This window comes from Cyclopterus lumpus, chromosome 16 (genome assembly GCF_009769545.1).
Source record: "Cyclopterus lumpus isolate fCycLum1 chromosome 16, fCycLum1.pri, whole genome shotgun sequence".
Lineage (NCBI taxonomy): Eukaryota > Metazoa > Chordata > Actinopteri > Perciformes > Cyclopteridae > Cyclopterus > Cyclopterus lumpus.
Window position 1 is genome coordinate 3,663,568 of NC_046981.1, and position 26,482 is coordinate 3,690,049.

At 43.6% G+C, this 26,482-nt stretch overlaps 2 protein-coding genes across 7 annotated transcripts; one reads left to right on the forward strand and one right to left on the reverse strand.

Annotated features, from left to right (window-relative positions):
* Nucleotides 1-1,457: 1,457 nt before the first annotated feature.
* ica1 (islet cell autoantigen 1) lies at nt 1,458-7,216 on the forward strand. The gene is made up of 13 exons (XM_034553580.1): nt 1,458-1,506; nt 2,368-2,397; nt 2,607-2,778; nt 3,401-3,473; nt 3,570-3,693; nt 3,833-4,031; nt 4,431-4,556; nt 4,635-4,733; nt 4,826-4,911; nt 5,081-5,115; nt 5,508-5,771; nt 6,805-6,879; nt 7,072-7,216. Exons 2-13 carry the CDS (start codon nt 2,381-2,383, stop codon nt 7,191-7,193), a joined length of 1,392 nt encoding a protein of 463 aa, XP_034409471.1. The 5' UTR covers nt 1,458-1,506; nt 2,368-2,380; the 3' UTR covers nt 7,194-7,216.
* Nucleotides 5,786-26,080, reverse strand: LOC117745326 (glucocorticoid-induced transcript 1 protein). 6 transcript variants are annotated; one of them, XM_034553579.1, is made up of 10 exons: nt 25,900-26,080; nt 25,352-25,722; nt 21,348-21,496; nt 16,086-16,175; nt 13,797-13,922; nt 12,991-13,128; nt 11,968-12,154; nt 11,035-11,155; nt 10,707-10,758; nt 5,786-6,073 (listed from the first exon to the last, which is right to left on the reverse strand). In XM_034553579.1, exons 2-10 carry the CDS (start codon nt 25,668-25,670, stop codon nt 6,020-6,022), a joined length of 1,236 nt encoding a protein of 411 aa, XP_034409470.1. In that variant the 5' UTR covers nt 25,671-25,722; nt 25,900-26,080; the 3' UTR covers nt 5,786-6,019. The 6 variants fall into 6 exon arrangements, with proteins under 6 accessions (XP_034409470.1, XP_034409469.1, XP_034409466.1 ...); XM_034553578.1 differs by having other exon boundaries at nt 5,874-6,073; nt 13,797-13,925; nt 25,900-26,044; XM_034553575.1 differs by lacking the exon at nt 5,786-6,073 and having other exon boundaries at nt 9,087-10,758.
* Nucleotides 26,081-26,482: the final 402 nt, after the last annotated feature.

The window sequence follows — 26,482 nt, forward strand, 5'->3', positions numbered from 1 at the left end:
ACGACCCTGATCAATATCAGAAAGGAGTTTCTCCCGACTCTCTCCTGATTTAATTACCCTCCCCCCCCAACAGAATCACTTCATTTAAGGCCCAGATTGTTTCCCTGTCTTACTTTAAGTTAACTCAAATTGCTTCGATACCATCTCGGATGCGGAGATAAAGGTGGGCGATCCGATTGGGGGTCAAGGACGGCAGTCGTTATGGAGATAATATCCTCTCCCATCCATCTGCCCCCTGCTTTCCGGTAATCGGTAACCGTGTCGCCATGCCGACGATGCGAGACAACCACAACACGCTCGTTTTTTTTTTTTCCATATCGCACAAGCGAGCTGCATTGTGCAGAATGTGACCCTCGGGGGGGTGAGGGTGGGGGGAGAGAGGTTGAAGGATCAAAGGGTTCCCTGTTTCCTTTGGTGATAATCAAATTACGTCTGCAAAGCTGCACATATATATATATATATATATTTTTAAAAAAACACACTTTCCAAATATAAAATCCACAATCGCTCCCCCCTGTTTAAAAAAAAAAAAAAAAAAGGTACTCCGGCGTGCGCTGCTCACTCTCCTCGTGACCACACAGCTCAAATACTGTCCGAGGCGACAAACAGGTACATCAATTTGGGGCGTGATGAGAAATTCCCTTTAGGTGACAACGAAATGTACATGCCATTAGATCAGCTGCAGTATAGTGTGATGAAATAAATTGAAGCCAAACAGATGGAAGCTCGGGGCCCCCGAACAGGATGAGACTGTCAAAAAGGTGCTCCGCTCTACCTGTTGTTGTGTAACACTGCCACCCTTTGGACGAGCACAGAACTGAGAGAACGCAGACCATAAACACGCCGTTTGATCGCATGGATCCAGTCGGGGTTAATTCTTTAATTAATTTTATTCCATAAAACAGTGAGAGAAAAAAATGGCAGTTCAGTCCTTTAAAAAAATATTTGTATTTTTTTTTTTTTTTTTTTACAAATAGGAAACATCCAGTTAACAGAACAATTTAATCAAAACATTTAGTTTAGAGGTAGTTCTGGTCATCTTATGTATAATTATTTTATAGTAAAATACCAAAATAAACACTTACAAGGTCTGCAGTTATATATTTTGTATTATTTTTTTTATTGTTTAATAGTATTTGCACAACAGTTCTGGATGATAAAGATTATTTTTTATTATTGTTTTATTAATATTATGGTTACTTTTGCTACTATTATCATTATAATCATCATTATTGTTGTTGTCATTAATGTTTACTTGTCCTTATTGTTCTTTAGTCTACACAATGGTACACAAAACCAATCACAGGTTTATGAACAGCAAAATCTGTTTGCACGAGACCGACATCCGAGCGAGCGTGGCGCGCGTCAAGGGGCGCGCGCCCCGGAATGACGTCAGCCGCGTTGCGTGAGGGAGCAGCTGTGTGTACACACGCGCACGGCGCAGCAGGGCCTACAGCCGCAGCGCCGACGGGAGGACAGCAGGGAGCGGGTTGCGCATGCTAGCGGGTGCGTGTCACTTTCATATTTGTCATATTCTAACATTTATTATTGTGATCATTGTGCTTTCCGCGCGGTGCCGCGAGCGCGGCGTTGTGTCCGTTGCGGCGGCGGCGCGGCGTTGCGTTGCGCGGACGCGTCGTGGTCATATTCTATACGTGTCCACATATGCGCATTCATCACGATGTGCATGTATCTCCGTTATTGAGGTGCATCGCGTAATAAATAAATAAATAAATAGTAAATAAATATAATAACCCATCGCATGAAAACGAGCCGTGACGCGCGAGCTGTAAAAACGTGATTATTTATTCATGCGGCGCGTGATGGACAGCTGGTGATTCTGCACTTCTGAGAAAAAAAAAAAACATGTTAAATTAATACAATACAAAAACAACCTTCCATGAGACACGTGAACGCAGCTGGGAGGGGACCTACGTCACACCTCATGAGCATTAATAACAGATGTTCTTTATATATTTGTCATAATAATAATAATAATAATATCTGTTAAATACTCGTAATAGCGTTTTGCGATATTGATTTTAACTCCCAGCTCGAATCAGAGGGGCGTTTTCTCAGTTTTTGTTGTGAATTATGAAATAAATTGGGTGCAGATGAGGTTTTGCTTCCAGTAAAAAAGTGTCAGAATTACTTGACTGCTAAACGGGTTCTAGTTAAAATCAGACTGAAATATTCAGCATTAATAGGCGTCATAAAAAGTTAAATATTTGCAAAGCTAGAACTGACAGTAAAGTGTTCTGACTTTTGCTTGCATAAAATTTAAAAAAACATTAAAATAGTGCTACCACTGTTCCCAGGCCCTCCATAATCCTCTTTCTGTTATCCGTTTGTCTGCTTCCTCCACAGGTAATCTCAAAAGATGGAGGGAGGAAACTTGTGAGTATAAATATATATATATATATATATATATATATATATATATATATATATATATATATATATATATATATATATATATATATATATATATATATATATATATACATACACATACACACACACACACACACACACATCTATGTTTACAACCAATGAATTAGTTCTTCCCAGAATGCACCAGTCCAACGTGCCGTCTGTCGTTGCAGCGGCTACCCCCAAGACTACCTGGACCGCTTCATCCAGAGCCAGGACTCGTCGGTGGTGAACAAGTTCCAGCGGAGGTACTGGAAGACCAAGCAGACGCTCATCAAGGTCACCGGGAAGAAGGAGGACGAGCACGTGGTGGCGTCGGATGCGGACCTGGACGGCAAGCTGGAGGTGAGGAGGGGTGGGGGGCTGGTGAGGGGGAGGGGGGGGGGGGTCAGGAAATATTAAGAAGCACTGGAGACTCTTTCCCTTCAGGCGGTTACTAAAATGGCTTTTTGATTCACTGGTGCCGGTATCTGCTGGAGGCTTACAGCGTACATTAGGCTGACGTGGCTCCATCCCGGGAGCGAAGTGGCTGGAATCAATACCTCATATAGACGCCGGAACATCCAGCCTCAATTTAGGCCGAGATAAAAACTGGATATTAACGTGAGGGATCACGAGCTTCGAAAAGCTTTGATGTGACATTTCGACACTTCTATTTAAAAAAGAAAACAAGGTTTTTTGACAAGGTGGCATGACAGAAATCACCTCCTCTCTCTGCTGTTGTTTCAGTGAATACACTCTGACGGCATTGTGTGTCGTAAAAATAGATTTCCCCACCAGTTGCTCTTCCTCTCCGAGGTGCAGCTGAGACCAATTGTCCGTTTAGCATCAGCGCGCTCTCGCCTCTCACTCCGGGAAGTATTCTGGCCGATTGAGACTTTTTCTTAACTGAAATTGAATATACTCGTCGTATTCGGGTCTCATTTACCAACGAGGAGCCGGCCTTTTGACCCCGTCTACTCTGCAGGTCTTCCACTCCATCCAGAGAACATGCATGGAGCTGCTGAAGGTCATCGAACAGTACCAGAGGAGGATCTGCTGTAAGTATATATAAAAAGAAGGAAAACTGTCCACATCTCGATCCCCTAAACGAGAGCAGTTCTTAACATGAATGTCCATGCGTCCCTCCGGTACAGATCTCTCCCAGGAGGAGAACGAACTGGGTCGCTTCCTGCGCTCTCAGGGCTCGCTGGATAAAACCAGGGCTGGAAAGATCATGCAGGCCACAGGGAAAGCCCTCTGCTTCTCCTCCCAGCAAAGGTACACGCAACAGACGGGAGGTTCTTCACCGAGAGGGACGAACTAACGTTTGGGTCCCTGTTATTGACTCGACCATTTGGAGGAGCACGGTTTTATCATCCAGTGACATCGATGCTTGGTTTAACCCCCCCCTGTCCAGATTGGCCCTGAGGAACCCTCTGTGCCGCTTGTACCAGGAGGTGGAGACCTTTCGCTACCGGGCCATCTCGGACACGTGGCTGACGGTGAACCGGATGGAGCAGTCCAGAACCGAGTACCGCGGAGCGCTGCTGTGGATGAAGGACGTGTCCCAGGAGCTGGATCCAGACACTCACAAGCAGATGGAGAAGTTTCGCAAGGTTGTACGAGTCGCTTTACGAAGCGTGTACACAATATTTTTTGCTTTTTTTGTTAAATTCTGTCAATCGCTGCTTGGAAGAATAACAGGAAACAGTGGAAAATGTCCATCACAAGCGCCCGGAGGAGGCGTCTTATTGCTACACACAAAGATATTCATATATGAAAATATTCAGAATATCATCAACTAAATGAGTAATTGACAAATTGTTTCAGCCGATATTTGATGGAATACCTGAGGCAACACAAAGCAGGAAAACATAGTTGTTTTTGTCCCCAAAATAATGCCACTAGAGGGCAGAACGCGTCATCAAATGTGGGTCCACAGCATGCTCTTTTCTTATCCTTTATACATATTTTAAATAAATAAATAAATATATATATATATATCTCGATCTCAGGTTCAGGCCCAGGTGCGCACGACCAAAACAAGCTTTGACAAACTGAAGACGGACGTCTGCCAGAAGGTGGACCTGCTGGGAGCCAGTCGCTGCAACCTGCTCTCCCACGTGTTAACCACATATCAGGTATAACACACCCCACTTGTTTGCATACACATCTATTGACCTTAAAAAACGTGGCCTCCGCTTGTTCCACCGTTTCAGACGACACTGTTGCACTTCTGGGAGAAGACGTCGCACACCATGGCGGCCATTCACGAGAGCTTCAAGGGCAGTCAGCATGACGAGTCCTCCGGCCTTAAGGTCAGAGGTGCCTCTTGACCTGCGCAGACCAGATCTAGAGCCGGTCCTGCACCTTGAGAGTCTGTAACCGGGGCGCTCTGTGACTCTTTCAGACGGACAAGCTGGCCAAGAGGAAAGGGAAGAAGAAAATTAAAGCCGAGGCCGGAGACGGAGAGAAAGCCGAGACCACGGACGACCAGTGAGTTTACCGTCCTGATCTTTCCTCGTGCAGGTAGACCGAACACGTGCACGCCCACACACACACACACACACACTCGACCGGTCTGAAGGGTGTTTCGACACAGCTGCTGCTTTTGTGTTTGCGTAACAACGGGAATGAACCGATCTTCTGTTTGTCATGTTTGCAGACTCATCTCACTCGTAAATGAAAACACCAGAGAAGGTAAAAAAAAAAAAAAAACACACTGTTATTATAGTATTCATATAATATGTCAATAAAACTGCAACTAACCACGTTTTTCATGAGTCAAAATCGCATGCTGATTATTTTCTTGATCAGGTGATCCGTGTTTAAAATGTACAATAAATTGTGAAAAAGTTTCAATATATTAATTTTACTAACACAGAAGACTAAGAAGAAGAAAAAAAGAATTTTAACATTTGAGAAGTTGGAACCAGTGATTTTTTAAAATTTGATAATAGTTTGTTCATTTAGAAATTACTTTAACAACCGGACTGATTCACGAAAAGCCCCCAAAAAAAAAAAAAAAAAATGAAATGACAAACACAAGCTTGAATGATAGAATTAAGATAAATCTGCCCGCTCATTCTCAGGTATAAATTATAAGACCGCCTCTCCGTCGGAGGAGAAGGACGGCATGGCCTTCCTGAACGACATCCTGGGCGGCATGTCCGTGGACGACGGAGACTTCTCGCGAGAGTGGACGGAAGTGTTCGGAGAACCCGACGACGACGGAGCGAGCGCGGCAGCGGCGGCGTGGGGTCGACCGGCGGAGGCCCAGCAACCGGAGAGCGCCTTCTTCCTCCCGTCTCACCTGTTGGACCAGAGCTTGAACGCCCAACAGTCGTGCCTCTCAGGTCAGAACACGAGTCAGAATATGAAGCTTTTATTTGTGTCACTTGAGGTTTCCACCACTCTCTTCTAGCTTTAAAAACATCCAAATAAGCCACCATTATACTAATTTGATCACTAATGTAGTACAAAACATTTGTGAAACCCATGACTGTCAATGCAATAGCAGGAGGCCATAACAACGTGGCCATTGCATTCACCAGAAGGTAATGGCCGACTACTTTCCATTTCATCTGGGCCCGGGCACGAGCTGCTAGCACCCCATCTGGTTTTGTGGATTTCCAGCTTGGAGGAGTGAGTAGCTCCACTATAATAAAAAATAAAAAGAGGAGGTTTCAGTGTAGTACAATTGGTCTGAACTTCTGAACACGACTATACTGGTTTTGGAGTCAGTGACATGGTCGAGGGGATCCAAGTCCAGCTGGTACTTGGAGCTCTGAACAATCTCGGCCTTTTAAAAAAAAACAGATGTCGGGACATATTCCACCTGCTTGAATTGAAGTTACACATCAAAGTCCAGATTTCAGGACCACAAATTAATTTAACTGTTAACAAAATATATATAATAATTAATCCAGTAGGATCTGAAGCTGTAGTCACATTCAAAGAGAAGATTTCTCAAGCATTTTCTTGTAAAAAAACCCCCCAAAATAAACATTAAACATCTTAATAAACATCAGGACTTGCAGAAAGTGTAATTGGAGGGATGGGGGGAGACTTTAAGCCTCTATTTGGAGCATAAATCTGCTACATGGCATTTAGTGCTGCTACATTTAATTGTATTGATGTATTTTCTAAAATGCATAAAAAGGACGAATTTGACCGAAACCAAACCACAAAGTTGCAATCGCAACTTCTGGCCCGTCTCTAATCAACCGCCGCTGATGTGATTTTTTTTTTTTGCCGTGACACGTTTTTGATTATTATTGCTTCGCACAATATTCTTCCACAGCAGCGAGCGCGAGACGATTTAAAAAAAAAAAAAAACGCTCTTGAAGCCGACCATTAAATCAAAAGAATCCGTGTCCTACATTTCAGATCGGGCGGGCGTCGCCCCGGCGAAGGATCCCTCATCTGGAGCCAATCAGAACCCGGATAAGCCGGCAGTGAAAGGTAGGTCCAGACGAGTAAAACAGATGAAAGGAGCTTGAAGAGAAAAAGACTCAAAAAGAAAGAAAACTGGGTTTATGGGTCCTTTTCAAAAGAATTTGTGGGTCGTTTCCATTCGTAAATCTGGATATCAGCCATGCAGGACTTTTTAGGAGGAGATTTTTCTGAGTGTAATCTTCTCGACTCCTTTCACAGAGAACGTGGGGACGTCCAAAGACCTCTCGGCGTGGTTCAACCTGTTTGCCGATCTGGACCCCCTCTCCAACCCCGACGCGGTCGGCAAGACCGACAGAGAGCACGAACTCCACAACGTGTAGTTCTTCCTCAGCGGGCCGGTCTGAAAGGGGCACCTTGAGGGAGGGTGGTGGTCTGAAAGGGGGCACCTTGAGGAGGGGTGGTGGTCTGAAAGGGGGCACCTTGAGGGAGGGTGGTGGTCTGAAAGGGGGCACCTTGAGGGAGAGTGGTGGTCTGAAAGGGGGCACCTTGAGGAGGGGTGGTGGTCTGAAAGGGGGCACCTTGAGTGGGGGTGGTGGTCTGAAAGGGGGCACCTTGAGGAGGGGTGGTGGTCTGAAACGGGGCACCTTGAGGGGGGGTGGTGGTCTGAAAGGGGGCACCTTGAGGGGGGGTGGTGGTCTGAAAGGGGGCACCTTGAGTGGGGGTGGTGGTCTGAAAGGGGGCACCTATGTTTGGGAGTTTTTGCCAATTTTTTTAATTCATCATTCGGTCGTAAATTAAACATCTTTAGGTTGTGATAATACTGGAAATATTAAATAGCTGGAACTTCTTGTTATAACAATATATATGTGGTAAATGTCCCTTATTATATTGACACACTGTGCCATAATATCTTATAATAAAAGTGTTGACGATATTAAACTCGTACTACAATGACAGATCATTAAAAGTATATTATAAGAAAGACAAATATATTGTTACAACAAGTAGAAATGTTCCTGTTATTTTCATGAAAAGGGGGATTGATCTTTTTATTAAATCTGCTGAAACCTGTAAAGTTTAGCATGGATACCTCAGATCGTCTGGAAGAAGAAGCCTTCGACATCAGCTGCCTTGAATATTTGTAGTCGAGTGGCGTTCGTGCTTTATTTCCCATTCTCATTACTGAAAATGTACTTTTGAGGAAAAAGTACAATTGCCGATGTCGCCAATAGGTTTTAATTTATAAGTCATGCTTTTAAAATGAGTTTGCTACATGCTGTATTTTCTTTAAATATGGTCCAGCATTAATTTATTCCTGCATGTTGCATGTTATCCAGTAAAAAAAAAAAAAAAAAAAGTGTGATTGAATGAAAAATGCATTTATAATTAATGTGACATTTTCAAAAATCAGTGCGTCATATATTTTGTGTCTATTATTTGAGCTCATTAATGGGAAATATTATGCAGATAAACCAACTGGAGAGTTGGATCATCATGTTTTTACTGATTTGACTACAATGCTGCATAAATTGAATATATATAAAAATCAGAATAAACGCCTTAAACTGATCACGAATCTACAATATAGAACCTCGTAATTATTTGATTCATTATAAAATGTATTTATTGTGAATGTATCTTGTTGCAATTTAGCCACGTGTCATTTTTTCTTTTTTATGTTCAAGCCATGTGACATTTGTTAATATTTAAAAATCATATCCAAACACATGAATCGGCTTACCGTGACTCCTATTTGAATACTGGTATTAGTCTCCGTGTCCCGTCTATGGAAAATATTATATACCAATCAAATTTTTTTTGTTGCTTTTCTTTATTGAAAAAGAAAGAAAGAAAAAAAAAACACACAAAATCTACATAAAAATGCGTAATACACAGTAGAACTGAATCATCATCGTCGTCGCCAAACATGGCAACCATTCCTTAACGGCGCTGCACGATGAGCTTGTGAATAATAAAAAAAAAAAAATTAAAAAAAAATCAGAATTAGTACGATTGGAACTCGTAAAAAAAAAAAGAGCCGCGAGCAGGAGGAGAGTTTTTAATTTGTGTGGAATGTGTTGCATATGGTTCTTCTTATTGTCTGCGTGCACGTGGCTCAATAGACCGAAAGCTTTTTGGAATGAAACATTTAGTAGTTTATCTTCGAATACGTCCCCGTGGTGCATCTGTGTGTGTTATTTATTTATATATATATATATATATATATATATATATATATATATATATATATATATATATATATATATATATATATATATATATATATATATATATATATAGCAAAACTGCGTTTCACAAAAATAGTTAGTGTAGCTTTACTTCAAAAACAAACAACAAAATATCTATTTACACGCTTCTGATTGTTTTTAACTTACAAATTGGTCTTAAAAAAAAAAATAAAATAAAAAAGTAGTGATTATCATCTCACTTCCGAAGTAAGTGCTTAGATTTGGTAAATAACGATTATCGCCCCGTGTTTGAAACACTGAAACCGATGTTTAGACGGCGCTGAACTAAAACACAAAACGCAGAGAAAACGTTCCGCTTCCGCCTCTCGTGTCCAAAATACGCGACGGGGGGTCCCCTCCCCGACATCGTTTTGCAATTTGCTTTGGTACGTATTTAATAAAAAACAATGACGTATCCCGTCAACGCCTCAGCTCGGGAGGCTGTAGCTTACGTGGCTCGCACCAGGACTCGCGGTCGACCTCTGGAATGTGTCGTTAGCACCTGAAACTCTAACCTGAACAGGTCAACGCGGAGAAAAAAGAAGAAAAAAAAAGTTGATTCGGTCCCGGGGGAAATACAAAAATATGTCTAATTTCTGCAGAAAGTCTTTGAGGAGGAGAACGTCATAAACACTCTTGGGGAGGGGGGGGGGGGGGGTCACATGACCTGAGTTATTGTTCTCTGTAGTGTGGGGCATGACAACAAGGCATTGTGTGTGTGTGTGTGTGTGTGTGTGTGGGCGAGTGGGGGTTGTGTGCTTGTTTTTTTGGTGACTGAAAAATCACACCTGTCATTTAGCTTTTTTTTTTTGTGATGAGCTAATTAATAGTGATCAGACTAGAAAAGCAGATCTCGGCTCGTCTGCTGGTTTTCACCAAGACAATGTGCTACAAAACACAAATAAAAAAATAGGTCACGGCCTGTGTGGTTAACGTGGAGGCAACGTGTAGCATATCAAGATGTTGTAAACACATGAAACGGGGCATTTCCCATCCTGTCATAAAAGCGTATGTATATGTATTCAGATGTTAGCACGCTGAACAGCTAATAAGCCGGTTAGATAACACGAGTGGTAAATGTTTCTCTGAGTTTTCCTTTTTTTCCCCCCAACTTTCTCCAGCGTGATAAAACTGCCGGTGTCACATAAAAAAAGATTATTTGAGCAGTCTTTTTCTTCGCTTATGGGCATTTCATGGTACAGAGGAGGCGGGGCGATGTTAGCGGTGGGTGAAGGGAGGCGGCGCCCAAGGACGCTCTGAAGTCTGAACAACAACGACCAAACTGTCTGGTACCCTTATTGTAGACCTGAGGCACTCCCAGTGTGCAAGGACCTTTTAAATTTTTTTGTGTGCGTGTTTTTTGTTGTTGTCGTTGTGAAGCCGTACCACCCCGACTTCACTGCGGCGTTCCAGCCGTCAGGTGGTTTGGTCGAGAATACCTGAGGACTAGCTGGTGAGGAGGACTTGTGGCGAGCCGTCTTTCCCCGCGTCGACGCTCTGGCCGTCTGCGCCGTCGTCTGCGTTCACGCCGGCGCAGACGACGGCGGAGGCCGGCGGCGCGACGGCAGGAGAGATGGGGGAGAGTAGGGAGGAGCAGAGGAGTTTGACGGGGCAGAAGGCGGAGCCTCTGGGAATGAAGTTCACCTTGTTTTTGTCGGGGCACGAGAAGAGGGGGAAGCCTTTTGATCTGCCGGACCTGAAGAAATAATAATAATAATTAAAAAAAGAAACGCTCAATACTTTCGCCTGTTAACTTGCATTTAATCAAAACCGTCATATGAATGGAAAACTGTTTATCCCACACCAGCTTGTTGGCTTCGGCCCATCCTGCCAACAGGATCTTAAAAGTATGCGAGATAATAAACGGCATCTATTGTTTTTCCTTTTAATGATCAGTGCACACACATGGTGCATTTAAAAAAAACTAATTAAAAACACCTCAAATACATTTTTTAATGAGAATACTACTTACACCATCTCCTCAAACACTTTGACCCTCTCACAGCCCTCTGGAGGTTCCCGTTTGAACATGTAGCTGTTGTTGGGTTTGGGCGATGTGGCAAACTTGGGAAGAGGAGAACTGCACAAACCGTCTGGAAACATAAATAAATAAAAACTTGATTACCAAAAACATACGTCTGCGCCGTCCATAAAGAGAAGTTAACGTTCGAATGTCGTGTGCTTTGGTTGAGGTTTTCGAAATGACTGATGAATCATATTTTATGGCGTTATCACCCTTATATAAATCTAGATAATGGTTATATCAAAGGGATGTCGTAAAATGGAACATGATGATGTGCAATAGTCCCACCAAGCACAGACAAAGCCCTCTTTAAGCATTCTGCAGTTTATAACAAAAAGAAAAGAGGGTGAACCTTTTATCTTAAATATTTAATGGTTCTTTTAATTGAAGTCAGTCACGAATAACCGTAACAGGTCGACAAGTACATAACCATAAAGTACTCTGGTTCAATACCCTGTGAAAGCTTTTAGTGCGCATATTGTTGTCCATGTCTCCGTCATGGTTTATTAAGCCCAGCTTACATAATTTAAATTATAATTTTGACCAATAATGAGTTGAAGTCTCAGCTCCACGTAGCAGCGAAAATCAATAAAACTTTTACTGCTTATATTGTTGAGTCTTAAAAGAGTTCTCCATTGATTTGGCATTGCACTCATGTTTGAATCAGAGACGGTTACTTTTATTCCACACATTTATTTTTAAACATGGATGCCTACATTACCCACAATGCAACTCAACCGATGACAAGTTTGGGCAGAGGTTCAGGTGTGCGAGTGAATTTAAGGCTTCGTACAACTCCCGAGCTCTGTGAACGGGCTTTGATGTATAGAACTTCCTCTAAAGCTGCAAATAAAAATTACACACACACACACACACACACACCTTTGTCAATTTCCTCTGCAGAGCACGGGCTTCCATCACCAGAGTGGGCGTGGTCAGAGCTGCGGGGGCGGGGCGACGGGCTGGAGTCGCCACTCGAGGGGGCCTGCGTGTCCGTGTCACGCGTGTCCCCGCTGCCGTAGCGATGCGGCGGAAAGGGGGCGCGGCGGCCGTCCACCGCGTCCATGGCCTGTGAGGTCAGAGGTGACGCGTTAGTGTGCATGCTTTCCTAAAATGTCAGAGGGGTGGAGCTTAGCGTTCAGACACAATCATAACTCAAAAGGTTACGTTAAAACCACACAACGTGGTCCTGTTCCTGATGTCACTCTGGGGTTAAGAGCATCAGCTAAAATGTCCTGAATTTAAGAATGACTGGAACTGAAGAGTCTCTGTGGTGTGTGTGTGTGTGTGTGTGTGCCCCCAAAAGGGCAATTGGAGAAGCAAACGCCACACTGTAATATGAACAGTGTGATGTGCAAATGGTAGAGCAGGAAGGTGAAGCACAGCACGTTGTAAATCTGTAGTGGTGCGCATGTTTAAATGTGTGTGTGTGTATGTATATATGTGTGTGCGTGCGTGTGTGTATCTTTCTAAGAAGGGGAGTTTTACAGACCTGCCAAGGTTTACTACCCCACACCAGAAAGGATTTAAGGGCGTCCTCGCCTCTAAGCAGTTTAATTTAGTGCGGGTGAAAATATATAACCCGATAACCTTTTAGACCATGTATGTAGCTCATTTTTATATCAGCTGCACTGGTTGCATTTCATTAAAAATGCACTTTGCAGACAATCATTTTCACCAATTTGAACAACTTTCCCCCTCTTAGCTCCTCATATTTACCGTCTGAATCTGGCATTCAACCCACCTGGCACAAAAGAGAAGGCTTAACCGTAAATGGATAAATTAGGTGGCGTTAGGCGAGTTTAGATAGACAAACTAAACTGACACATTTACAGTTCAGCAAACACAGAAGCAGCTTGACCTCGTTGCGCGTGTGTGTGTGTGTGTGTGTTTACACATCCCTACCTGTATCCCCTGCTCCCAGTTCTCTCTGATAAACACATTTTCTAGCTCGTGGTTGATGCCCTCCACACTGCTCGGCACCCTGCATATGAGGGGTTTGGGCACGGGGATTGTTGACGGGGCTGGTGAAGTTCCCTTGTACTGCAAAGACAAGAATATATGATGTACACGTAAAAAAATAAATCGTCTCGTCGTTCAGAGTGATTGCGCAAATCGAATACGTCTCAGACTCCGCGGCACTGAGATCTGTCGGCCGATCGAGTTTCGTGAGATATTTAAATGAGCGGAGGCGTTTTTTGGGAGTTTTTTTGAATGTGTGCCGTTGCATCTGTTAATGAATGAACTGCAAACAAGGAGAGGACAGGGCATGCCCGGACACATTCCCTCTCTCCTCTTTTGACACAACTGATCAGAAGGGACTCATTAACTAGACCTCCTCAGTCAAACACGGTGCAATAATCATAATAAACAGAGTTTATTATGATAAAAATAGTCTGAAAGGCGCATGCAAAACGGGGCTGTAAAAATACAAGCGGGCACTCGCCAACAGTTTATATTTATTGCACCCCGATAACCTCCAGCTTTTTAAACTACAACTATTTACACCGATAGCAAATGAAAAGTGAAACACCGATTAATAATTTGTTATGATTAACAGAGCCACCTTGCTTAACCCTGGTTATATTCATATTCTGTTATCTTAGTCACCAGCTTATCGGGGTTAAAACTTGCATCACCAAAGTCAGTTGTTATTGTTTTCACCTGCAAAAGAACACCGCTTGCCTCTGGTTCTGGCATGAATAACTCACCTGCGGTTGGCTTGCGGCGCCATGCTGCGCCTGCTGCTGCAGCAGCTGCAGTGAGCTCTGCTCCCGGTCTTTGTTCTGCCGGCTGACCTGTTTGCTGCGCTGCAGCTGCAGTCTCAGTTTAGCAATCTGCTGGGAAGGAAAAAGGAACGCCGCTTCAGCAAAATGGACGGATCGCAATATTACTGTCGCCGTGGGAAATTTGAGTGAAGCTGGAAGGTGAGGAGCATATTTGCTGGGTGTGTAGGGCTTCATAGATGCAAACGGGGGATGATTGTCATCAATTTTAAACAATAAAAGTACAAAATGTCTGTTACAATCACCTTAAGATCAAGGAGAACTTGTTTTCTTCAACCAACAGTATCGAACCCCAAGATATTCCATTTGTTATGTCAAGGCAATAAAAAGCTGCACATTTTCCCCATTTCGAGAAGTCGAAACCATCAAAAGTTGCATTTGCGCTTCAGGAAAGTTTGCTTAAACAATCATTAGTTGCAATTAATTTGTTAAATCAATCAATTCGCTGCAGCTCTACTTGCATGCATTTAAACGCTGGCCTAGAAATTATATGAAAATAGTGATTTTACTCCTTTTTCCAGCAGCTGACAACCTACATCGATAACAATATTGCGTTTGTCAAAAATAATATTTTCTCATAATTTTCTAGATGGCTGATTATTGTGGCGTGCAACATTAATACGGCACTTTTTCCCACAAATTCACATAGATGGACTTGACTAGTGTTACAGGGAACTATAGTGCGTATGATCAGCCACACGTGTGACGAGGAAACGTGTCAATGGGCGTCACTGCATCTGGCCTAAAGACAGGATACCCTTTGTGAGCCCAACAGACTCCGTTGGACTGTGCAGACAAGGTGTGGTCTCCAATGCTGATCTCGTAATCCCGGCAACACAGTCAACAAAGAGACTCGCTCTGTTCACACATCCTCCCACACATCACAGAGGTTAGAGAGCTGGAATACAGTTCACTGCATTCATCGAGTGACCGGAGCAGTCGATAACGACAAGTCCAGAGAGAGAGAGAGAGAGAGAGAGAGAGAGAGAGAGAGAGAGAGAGAGAAAGAGAGAGAGGTTTTCCTGGCTGCGTTCCTGCGATTGATCGTGCGGGCCAAAGCCCACGGCTTGTCTGCAGAATGTATAACACTTAATTACCCAATCGGGCATCGTTTTAGTGTCGACAACGTTCACAACTGGATGTGATTTATGAAACGTTGAGATCACACCGCTGCGAGTCCATAGCCAGAACACACACACACAGTGGCTGGATCTATTAAAATGTGCCCCCCCCCGCCCCCCGTCACAATAAAAGCGTGAATATTTCTTGTCTCCACAATTTAATAGTAATACGTGTGAAATATAAATTGTTGATGTGTCCCTTAATGCGCTTTAGTGCGTGACCTTAGCCGTGTCAGGTGACCTTAGCAGTGTCAGGTGACCTTGGCCGTGTCAGGTGGCACGCGGTCAGCGAGGTGAAGGCTAAGCCCATTGCAACATTGACCTACCATAGCTGTGTTTTATGAAGTTTAACTTATAACAAAAACACCAGTTTGGTCATGAAATAGAATGTAGTTCTGCATACTGGTCTTTACGTCTGGTTGAAGTATATTCTTTAAAGACTAAAATTATGATTTTTTATCTAGTCAATGCTAACAAAAACCCTTATATTTTGAAACTAACCATTGCTGACGCACAGTTATTAGATTGTGTATTGGAAACCAGGAAAGCATTAATGTCCATTGTGTTGCTTTTAAGGCTTTTAAGTAACACGAATTACCCTGAATAAGTTCACTCAGTGCACGCAAAGAGGGAACAATACGACTGCGTCACCCTTGAGGAGGTGCTCCTGCACCGTCTCGCAAAAAAACAACCGGCCATAATGAGATGCGAGGCTGCAGTTTGAGTGGGGAAACCGGGGGGGGGGGGGGGGAGAAGGAGGTTAAATTTAGACTGTGGTCTGGAGAGTTGGAGAACTAATAGCTCTGTGTGGTCTGCTGGTCGGCCACCAAGCCCAGCAGATAGACAGGAGTGGAAACCAACCTTTAATGGAGCATAATACTAAAAGGCTGACCTCAGACACTGACACATTAAACACATTTTGAATGAATGGAATGAATCTCTCAAATGACAAAAACACTCTTTGAACCGGCTGCATGCATGTTGTTATTTTTTTTTTAAACCAGTCTTTAGAGGCCGGAACAAGAGCGCTGAACACTACTTCACTCTGTTAATCCACCGTCTGCTGAAGCGAGGTCAAGACAGGTGAATCTACCTCTTTGAGGTGGTCCGCGCTGCCCCAGGAGGCCGACCGCTGGTGAGGACTTCCCTGTTCTGCTCCCTCGTCGATCCAGAGACCCGGAGTCTGAAACGCAGCAACACACGCAGACACGTTAACCACGTCGTTGCACAACTCGGTATTATTGTGCACGTCTTGCGTTGCGTCGGCACACACACACACAAAAGATGAGTATGATGTCGTCCCGCACAACAGAATAAGTTTCCAAGACATCCAAATAGAACACATTACATGGCCCTCGAAGCCGAGGATTAACTAACCTGCAGTTCCTGAAATGTGTTTACGTGGCAGGTTGGTCGAATGTTTACAGAGGTCAGATAACTGGAAGGTCACAGATGTAGCCCTTGTTGAGTTATTTATTTATTTTACTCATTCATTCATTCATTTGCACAATGAAATAGATATGTACACACATTCATAAATACATATACTCAAGATGAACATGAATAAAAAATGTTGAAAAGGAAATTAAAGCTTGTGCAGGAAACTAAAAGCTTATCCAAAAGACTTCTCCTAAAACGCTGATGTGCTATTAACATTGTGAAGTCTCTCAGGATGCGAGCGCCAACTCGATAGTTAAAAAAAAAAAAAAAAAAAAGAGAAGTAAAAAAAGGAAGGTGTGTGAAAGCAGTAATGAGTGCCTTGGGCTTCAAAAGCAAAAAAAAAATAATCTGGAATCAATGTAAATTTTTTTTAAAGAAATGGAGGAAAAAAACCGGTCACGAGATACCATCCGGAAAAAGGAAAGCACTACTTTGAACAGGAAAAACAAAAGTCTTAGCGTGTTTGATTGCTTCCATTAGTAAGCCGGGTTAAGAAAAACACATACACATTTGGTCTACAAGCTCAAACAGACTAGTACATTACAAAATCTATTTAAAAAAAAAAATATATATATATATATATATATATTTTTTAAACTTATTTTTAAAGACTTATTAAAAAAAAAAATTAAAAAAAAGAAAGGTCAACGAGTCTACAGAGAATTTCCGTGTCCTTCGTGCACCAATAAGAAAAAACATCTGATATACAAAATGCTCCCCACCAGAGAACATAGAGGCACTTCTGTCTCACTGAAGATGCCTTTTAGACCTCTACTGCATAAACAAGGAAACGGTTAAATTATGTAAATATATGCAAAAGCAGAAACAGACTGAGGATGTTTCAGAGGGCTGAAACCACATAAACCCCCCCCCCCTCCTATGATTATGCATATCAACAGCGCCTCTGGTCCTCAAACATCTGACGCGTCAAGGCCAGCACAGTAGAGCGAAACATCTTAAATGTCAGTGTCTCCACACTGCCTTTATGTCTGACCCCACACAAAACAGAAAAACCTCTATGTGCCTCGCACAAGCCTTTCGCCCTACGATATGGAATATCGCACTGCGAGTAATGAGGAACACCCGTGAAGCCGTTTGCCCCCCCTCACCCGGAAAAAAAAAAAAAGAAAAGAAAAGGACAGCGAATTAAATGGGTGCTTGTGCTCCGATAAAAAAAAAAAAAAAAAAGGGGACCACTGTGCTCGGGGCCACGGTGGATGGCAGATGTGCAGCTAGCCTTTAGCATTAGCATTTTGACCTACGGAATGGCTCGTGCCCCCGCTAGATGCCACACATGGAGGGACTCGACGCTGCAGCTTAATCTGCGTGTACAGGATGCAGATTGCTGGAGAAATAGGGGGGGCAGCGAGGCTTTATGGAGTTGTGGATTTAGCCGTTGAGGGAAAAAAAACTAAAAAGTTCTCACAGATGTTCTATGACGTCCAATGAGGAATGCGGCCTTGCTACGTGTTACTCGGCAGTGCGGCGTGTTACGTGTAGGTTTTCACAGGACTGACGCAACATTTTGAATATTTTAAAAACACAATATCATTTCATTCAGATATTCAAAAACGTGGTATTTTTTTCTCCGTCTCCAAAGTCTTGCTTCATTCTCATGAAGCTTAAAAATCACATTAATCCTTTTTTTTCTTTATTTGATGTACGGCAATGAATGTGTGCTTTCAGTCGAGTCCTTCGGTATACACACACAAACACACACACACACACAAAAGAACACTGCAGTAAGAATTCAGCCTGCAGCTTGTACACTAATTAGTTTTAATTTTTAGCAAACATTGAAACAAATATCAAGCTTGCGGGGTTTAGAAATCCATTCCAAAACTGAACACACAAAAAAGGCCTTTTTACATTAATCAAAGCTTTTGTTTTAAATCCCCCAAAACACTCACAACTTTGGAGAAGTCAACAGGTAGGTCACTTTACTATGGCGGATCTCTCAGTAAGACCGTTAGAAATACTGCAGGCTACACCTTTCTTGATTGACAGCTCCCCGCCCCGCCTCCCCCTGCCTTCCGCCTAAAACAAATTGTCCGTTAACAAGAACACACACACACACACACCTTTATTTACCTCAGAACCCCCTATTATCACGCTAGCTGGGGAGCTTCCGGCCTGCGTTGTGTGCTTTGTAGACTTGTGTCGGTCTGATAATGTGCTGCTGTGCAGCTACAACTCTTGTTACCGTAGCCTGCAGCTCTGCTTCCCATTATGAATCCCACCCAAAAGGGTTACATGCAGGCAACATCCTCAAGAATCCAGCTCTGTTCCAAAGCAGGAAATAATAGCCGCGCTTCAATAGAATTTCAGGGGAGCTTGTGCTGGTTTGTTAAGATTGCGTGTCGAGACACGCGAGCGGAGTGCCACTGCTCTCATTTGATGGAGTACAGAGATGAGAAGCTCCCATTTGTGCATTTGTTATCCCTACACGTCTTAAACTCACGTAGCATTACAGAAAATGCAGCATTTTTGTTGTTTGTTCTCACATAAAACATTACATGTGGATAAAAAAAAAGATGCAGTGATATCATATACCACATTAGACAGCGCCTACGTATAATTAATTGTGCGTGTCCCTCTTAAGACTGAGAGAAACTGGGCCGAAAGTTTACAGTGTTAGTTCCAAATGTGTGTCGTTTCATATGTCCTATGATGAGATGGTGTGCCGCGATGAGGACGGTTTTCCCACCGGTTGATAAACGTGACACAACACCGATGTTACCGAGTACAGCAGGCGTTACACAACAAGAGATACGAGTCGATGACGCTCAATCAACGCTTTGTTTCTTTGATCTATGAAACAAATGAGCTGCAAGCATGTCTTTTTAGCGAGATGGTTTCAGCGGATTCCCAGCAGTGCGAGACACTGCGGGCTACTTGCTTTGTCTTTCAGTTATGTTTTGCAGACTCCAGATTAGTTATTTCCTTTCGGGCAGAGAACGCAAGTCAGCGGTCAGCCGTCCGTCGTCTTTGTGGCGTGAACAAGTGCAACTTTTAAACAGAAGACGCGAGGTCGGGTCCGCAAAAGCGTTTGATCAGGGCGCCCGCCTTTGTGTCGGGTTCTCGGCCCTTTAATGTCGGCTTGGTGTGCGAGCGCTCTAATCTTCATACAGACACGCTCTGTGTTCTGTAACCACGGGGCCTAGGACTCTCAGACCTATCCCGGAAAACAGCGATTAGCATATGTATGGGCCCTCTGCTCCTCGACTCCCACACAAAAGGCGGGCGGGCCCGTGCATCCACGAAGGGCCAGGTGGCAAGCAGTGGGATTTCTCCTCCACACAGCCACAGCCTGGGGGACAGGTGCAAACAGCTTCACCTCCATGTGAGGCTACATAACAGCTCAAAAAAAAAAAAAAAAAAAAGGGAAAGGAGAGGCCGTCTTGAACTTGTGTAACGCACAACAAAAGAGGCCGGGGATCTTTTGTCTGCTGCCGTTGTTGTCTTATAGAAAAGAGCTGAGCCCAGGCCTTTTTTATTTATTTTTTTTTAAACAGGAAGTGGTCTTTCGCTATCCTTTGGGGAGTTTGTGCATTTAATCGTTCAAGGATTTTCAAGTGTGTCACACTCTCTCTCCCACTTCATTACGACATATGCCAAATGTTCCCCCCCACCCCCCAGCCCCATCTCAAAATTTCCACAGCTTTGAAAGACATAAATGTCTTGAACGGGATTTTCATTCTGGTCAGCCTTCAAGCAGATCTTTACTGATAATAGCTGTGCAATATGGTCCAGGCCATGTCACAGGCAAATATCACCATGTGTCAAAAATCACCGTGTACATGTGCCCAGACGGGGTTTTTTTCTCCCCCTGCAATAACATTTTTCAAGACCTGACAATTATCAAATTGATTTTCCATACTTGTCCAGTCTTTCCAGGGCTGCTAAGAAACCCTGTAATAAAGGAGGTATTTACTCTGTATACAGCCACTTCAAGAGATCGTGTAGGCCCTCCCACCACTTCCTCAGCCTACACACAAAAGAACTGCGAGACAAATGAAGGGTTAAAGGTATGAAGCCCATGCAAATTAGGCTTGGCGGTCTTCATTCAGACAGATGAAAGGCTTCTGTCAGCAAAGAGGGAGCAGCCCATGTCATGATCACGCATAGTCAATATTCTTTTATAACACAAACCCACCCAAAACTAACTACCCCCACCCAACGTTTGAGCTCTTAAGAGGAAAAACTGCATTTAGCCACCAGTCACATGGCAAGATTAGTGGGTGATGTGTGGGCTGCTGTCCAAGAATATACTGCCGAGGCTCAATATGAAATCCATGCGCAGGTCTTGTGGAGCGTTATAATATATTAAATGTCTGTCCGTCAGGGAATTATTTATAGCAAAGTATACAAGGCCTGTATTGGCATCAGACTTCACCACCAGGGGTTACCATAACAAAATATTTGGTCACGGCTCATAAACATGTCTTCCTCACTAGCTACGATGATGGAAACCAACAATTATGTCTAAGTCCTGTCCTGTAATTTTCTGGCAGGGGGGGGGGGTGGGGGGAATTGAGTGAGCTTATTCTCAAAACATCCCTTTCCTGAATATGACTGATTAAGCCATTTGACCCTTACTTTTCCCCCATACTAGATGCATGCGGCCTTTGGTAATGTGATAGTGCATCTTTTCTCTTCGTCTCTGGGATTTCATGGGAACATGGATATATACACACACACACTCTCTTTCTGTATGCAAGTCTACGGGGAAAAATAATCTTCGGGCCTAATGGCGTCACGTGACGGACCCAAAGTTCCCCAGGAAACTCTGTAAAATGCGCTTCAGAACCCGGCACTCTTCCTGGAGGCTTGATGTTTGATGCGGACGAGCTGGCCCACCCTTATTCCAGCCTGTAAACCAAGATGGTGGAATTTCTCTCCGACTGGTATGTACCTGTGTGGCTTTGTCTTTCATACAGGAAGGGTAGGGTCCGTGGGAGTCCCGAGGCCACTGCCCAGTGAGGTATGGTCCTGTGATGGCGTCCAGGGAAGATGTCCGCCGGATGGCACTGGAGCTCCGAACCTGCAACTTGGACCTCTCTGCTGTGGAATAAGAACAAAGAGACAGGATGAAGCGCACGCACACACACACACCAAGTGAGCAATATTGCCTAAATATCTGGAGGCGTCTTTGAAGTCAATGGGCCAACTTCACCGATTGTGTCGATAAGGCAGCGTCACTGTGGAATACATTCCACAAAAAGGGATCGTCTTCACATTACGAGAATATAAAAGCATTTCAATTTTATTTATTTTTTAAATCACAGAATCAATTGTTACTAAATAGACAATACCTCAAAGAACAATACACCTCGCCTTCGCCTGTTAAGCGCTGCAATGAACTGCATTATTGGAGGCGAGAACTTGCTTTGCAATCCCTTTCTTGTTCTCAAAGTGTGGACGGTTTTTCTAATCTTATAAGTATTAGTGCAGGGGAAACAAACAGGCTTGAGAACTGAAGCAAATGTAAATGGTTGAGCAGGAGTATTTGATGTTATGAGAGCAGTCTGCCGTGAGCCAAAACGGTTAAACACACACACACACACCACCCACATAAGAACTCATAAACAACCACAACACAATGCACATCAATACTGCCTGAATCTACTCAACATTCCTGGAGTGACACGCAGTGAAAACACACAAAAACACAAAACAAAAAAGAAAGAGAAAAACAGAACATGCGACAACAAAGAAATTTAGCTTGAGACTGCAGTAAGTCGTTGGATTAAATGCATTAACCGAAATTGTACTCAGTGTGATTACGTGAAGCAAATGAAAGCTCTTTCACTCCTGTATCAAGAAGACGGAATTTTTAAAAAAAAGAAAAAGGAATCGCACAATGATGATGATCAGGAAACATTTACTCTATTCCTTGTCCCCGAGTTGGTTTACGCGGAGGCCTTTTTTTTCGAACCTGAACACACAAACCAACACTCACACAGACTCAACTATCTACATGAGGCTCCCCTCTCTTCGCAGAACTACATAGCTGTTCATGGTTGTTCTTTGTTCATAGAATACACAGGCCTAGCCACCCAAAGGTATTGCCTAAGTAAGCTTACTGGGCTACAGTAAAAATTCTCTGGAGCATTGAAGACAAAGGAAGCAGGCTAAATGTCCACCAATATTGATATAGGGCACGCCGGTGCTCTCAGAACTGGGATTGTGGTTATTTTCCATCGTCTCCCCCACTTGCCAGACTAGGAGAAAAAAAAGAAAAAGAAACGGTGTGAAAGAAGCCAAGACATCAAAAGCGGTCCATCTGCTGATTTTAGGGATAAGTGATATTAAAAAAAAAAAAAAAAAAGAATATTTCGGGGTTGGATTTTTAATAAGAACTTTCCTTCATCAGATAAAATGGGTGGTTCATTAACTGTAGGAGCAAAATGTGAAAACAAGCACATGGTTCAGATCAGTTAAAGCATAGCAGAATGGTTTCCACAAGGCTGCACGACACTGGTTGGGAAAGGGGAAAAAAAATAAATCAGTCATTTAGCTTCACTTTTGGTATCTAAGAATTTATCAATTATATAATAGAATTTTAGTCCGCACTAAAGCTTGGACTTTTATTTTATTATTCAATTTAACTTTATTGTGATTGCTCGAATTGACTCTCAAGACTTTGTCATGACTGAGTAGGGGGTGCTCGGGTTAAATCCAAACAATGAATAACTTCTGCCCATGTCAAAAATTAAATATTGTTTGTTATATCATTCAGTGTGATATTAACTACTGATACAAGTGGTATAATCTGCTTTGTGTACTCATATCATAATACAAACTACACTAGGCCACCCTGCGGTTCAAGTCCCAGTATCGTTCTACATGAGTCGCTCAAGTTAAGTGTGTTAATTGGAAGCAATAATTCAAACAGTGACCGTCTTTCATAAAATATGAATGATGATTTTAATCTTGGCCGTGATATGTAAGAGTTATGAGTTTGAGCCCCTCAGCTGGTCAGTCAATGACCTCCCTCAATAAGCTAGCTTGGACTAGTTTCAGTGCGTCTCAATGAACGCGGAGGGGATGCTAACAGTGCTAACGATTCCAAACTTGGTCCAACTAGATGCTAGCCAGACACAGAGATGACCGAGTTGGACAACATCTCATGTTCACATTCGGTCCTACTCTGCAGTTTGAAAATGGGTGACAATGAAGCAGGGCCGTTTCAGCACGGCTGGCACTTTGACAGAGAGCAGGACCGCCATTGTTGGGCCAGTGTGTTAAGTGAATGATGTCATGCTCGTGAACCTAAAAAAAAAAGAAAAAAGGTCATGATGTGGAATATAATTCTCTTCACTCTGTCTTTCATCACCGCGCTGTGAGCTAAACACCAGCGCAGTGTGACATCGTCTGGCACTAGCACTGACCGTACTGCGAAGGCACTTTGGACTGAATCTCCCATCAAATGGGTTCAAAGTACAACAATGAATGATTAATTACAAAGTGCAATCAAGCTGGGCCTCTGTGATGAACGATGAAGATCACTAAATCGTGTTTGCGTCTGATCATAGTCATCATCGGATGCCTTCTCCTGCGTGTTTGGACTGTGAGGTCACGGCGATGGAGGAGGGTGGAGTCTCCCATCATCATCACCACTAACACGGGACGCTGGCCTGGGTTAGAGGTCGTCTCTTGCAGAGAACCGAGGTATGCGCGGCATGCCACCAGGGTGGGAAATCAACACCAAACGCTAGCCAAACACGGGAGAAAAATGGTGTCGTGCCAGGCAAGTCTGTTATGGAAGGGACTTCGTTTCCTGCCTTGCATGGTGCACTGGTCAAGGTTGGAGGTCATCTCATTCAAAGAACTGAGGAATGTGAAGCACGTCACAAAAGTCCACAATAACTAAAATCTTGCACTGAAATAAAGAGGGCTGTCACTTTGGTTAATAAAAAAGTTATTAAACAAAGGCCTAATGAAGGTAACATTGATCCAGCAGTAGTGTTGAGGTTGCTCTGCTGCGTGTTGAGATATGCAACCTAATCTCATTAAGTGCAGAACACTCTTGTGCTGAGAATACTTGGTGCTTTTCATGGGAACCGATTTAGAAATACCCACTGAGGAGGAGTCTCTTGTTGTTTCCACACACACGAAAAACCTGTTGTATTCAGACATTTCCATAATAGGTTGCGCTTAGATATTGTGGATTTTTCTTTATGCATTTGACATAAATATACTTCTTCTGGTCTGGAAAACCAGCCACGGCGTCGATACTTGGCAGGAAAGGCTGTCACATAAATGAGATTTAGTGACACGCTGGGAAATGCAGATTTATAGCTGCCTGGACTCTTACATCCTCCTTCATTTTTTCTTATCACTTCCAAGGAGCAGCTGTGCATGTCAGGAAAACAACATAGCACTAGCCCGTGTTATCCATGTGCAAGGAAACTGTGGAGAAGCCCAGCATATGTTCTGAAATGTGCTATGCATGTATGGAGCGAGGTCAGAATGAGCAACACCTGACTATTTGCTCCGCACTGTCTATTGGGACTGACGTGGCCCATTTTACAACTGAAAGCACGTCTTTCTGCCAATTCTCCCCCTGCCCCCTCCCCTCCTGTGAAAAGTCCATAGAAAATAAGAGCCAATAGTGCACTCTATTCTCTTTATGAGTGCCGAATTGTGAAAGGATGGTAGGCTAAATAGTTAATGCATCAACCTTCTGCAAATCACGTGCCAACTTTGCTCCAGACATAAAAAGGACCACCTAAAACAATATATAAAATGTTACCCTTATTTTACACAATTATAACATTTAAACTTTACAAACAAAAGTAAAACTAAAAAGTCACCATGACATATTATCAGTTAGCAACAGCACGTGGTGACATGGCATTTCTCGGCCTACGCAAAAGCAGAAACAGGTGTTTTTTTTTGGGGGGGGGGGGTTACCTCTGGAAACCGGAGAGTCCGGGGGACAGGAGGAGTCCTTGTTTTCGGGGGACAGTCCATGCTTCGCACTTCCTGAACCGAGTGACGGGCTGGATGGGGGGCTCGAGCCTCGGCTGCTCGCGGCTCCACCGTGGAGGGTCTGCGGCCGCGTCGGGCTGCCCGGACCGCCGCGCCGGAACAGGTAGGGCACGGTGGCACGGATGGGTTGCAAACGACAGCTGCTGTTGTTGTTGCCGCCGCCGCCGCTGAACGAGCCCGGGGAGCCCGCATTGCTGCGTCTCACCCTCGGCTGCTGGAGCGAGTTGCTCGGGGCGGACATCCTCTGAAACCGATTCCTGTCGCAGTAAGAAAGACGTACTGCCAAAGTTTCTCTAGGGAGGAGGAGCCGAGGAGAGTACGGGAAGATAAACATTAGCATGTTAGCAACGGACACACACACACACACACACACACAGAGAAAAACGTTAGCTTCCTTTTTGTGTGTGTACATTTCAACTCGTGCGCTCGAGGGGACAAACAAAAACACGCATTATTCGGCGACCACTTACCTGTGAGACACTAACACATGCCGACGTAAAGCTTGAACCTTCACGCGAGCAACTTTAAAAGTTGTTTTTGATACTTCTTGAAACGTTTAATTCGTGTTTTTCCAGCTCTCGTGGTGTCTGCCCCATCATGTCCACTCTGTCTAAATGACAGTTGGTCCGGCCAGACGACTGGCTGATGCCTGTGGGCGGGGCCACGCTTCTCACTACCGGGCTTCTGATTGGATACTCGCGTTGTACAGTAATGTCGCTGATTGGCGCAGGTTTTTTCTATTGATCGCACTTTCATCCAATCAGGTGAGAGATGTCTCCTTAGCGTGTGTAAAAGTTTATTTGCTAAAATGATGGTATATACGGTATAAACCATACTGTTGCACATGAATGTCTGCATGTATATTGAATAATGAAATGATAAAATAAAACATTACAGTTGAGGAAGCCCATTAGTAGCTGTTAAGGAGCTCTCAATCATTATTACGCGACCAGATGGCGTTTGCTTTTGTGGAAAAGTAAATTCTCAGTTTCCTTCTTTTTTTCCATAAAGAAACTAACACATTTATTCCAGCCTTGTGTACACAATTTACAT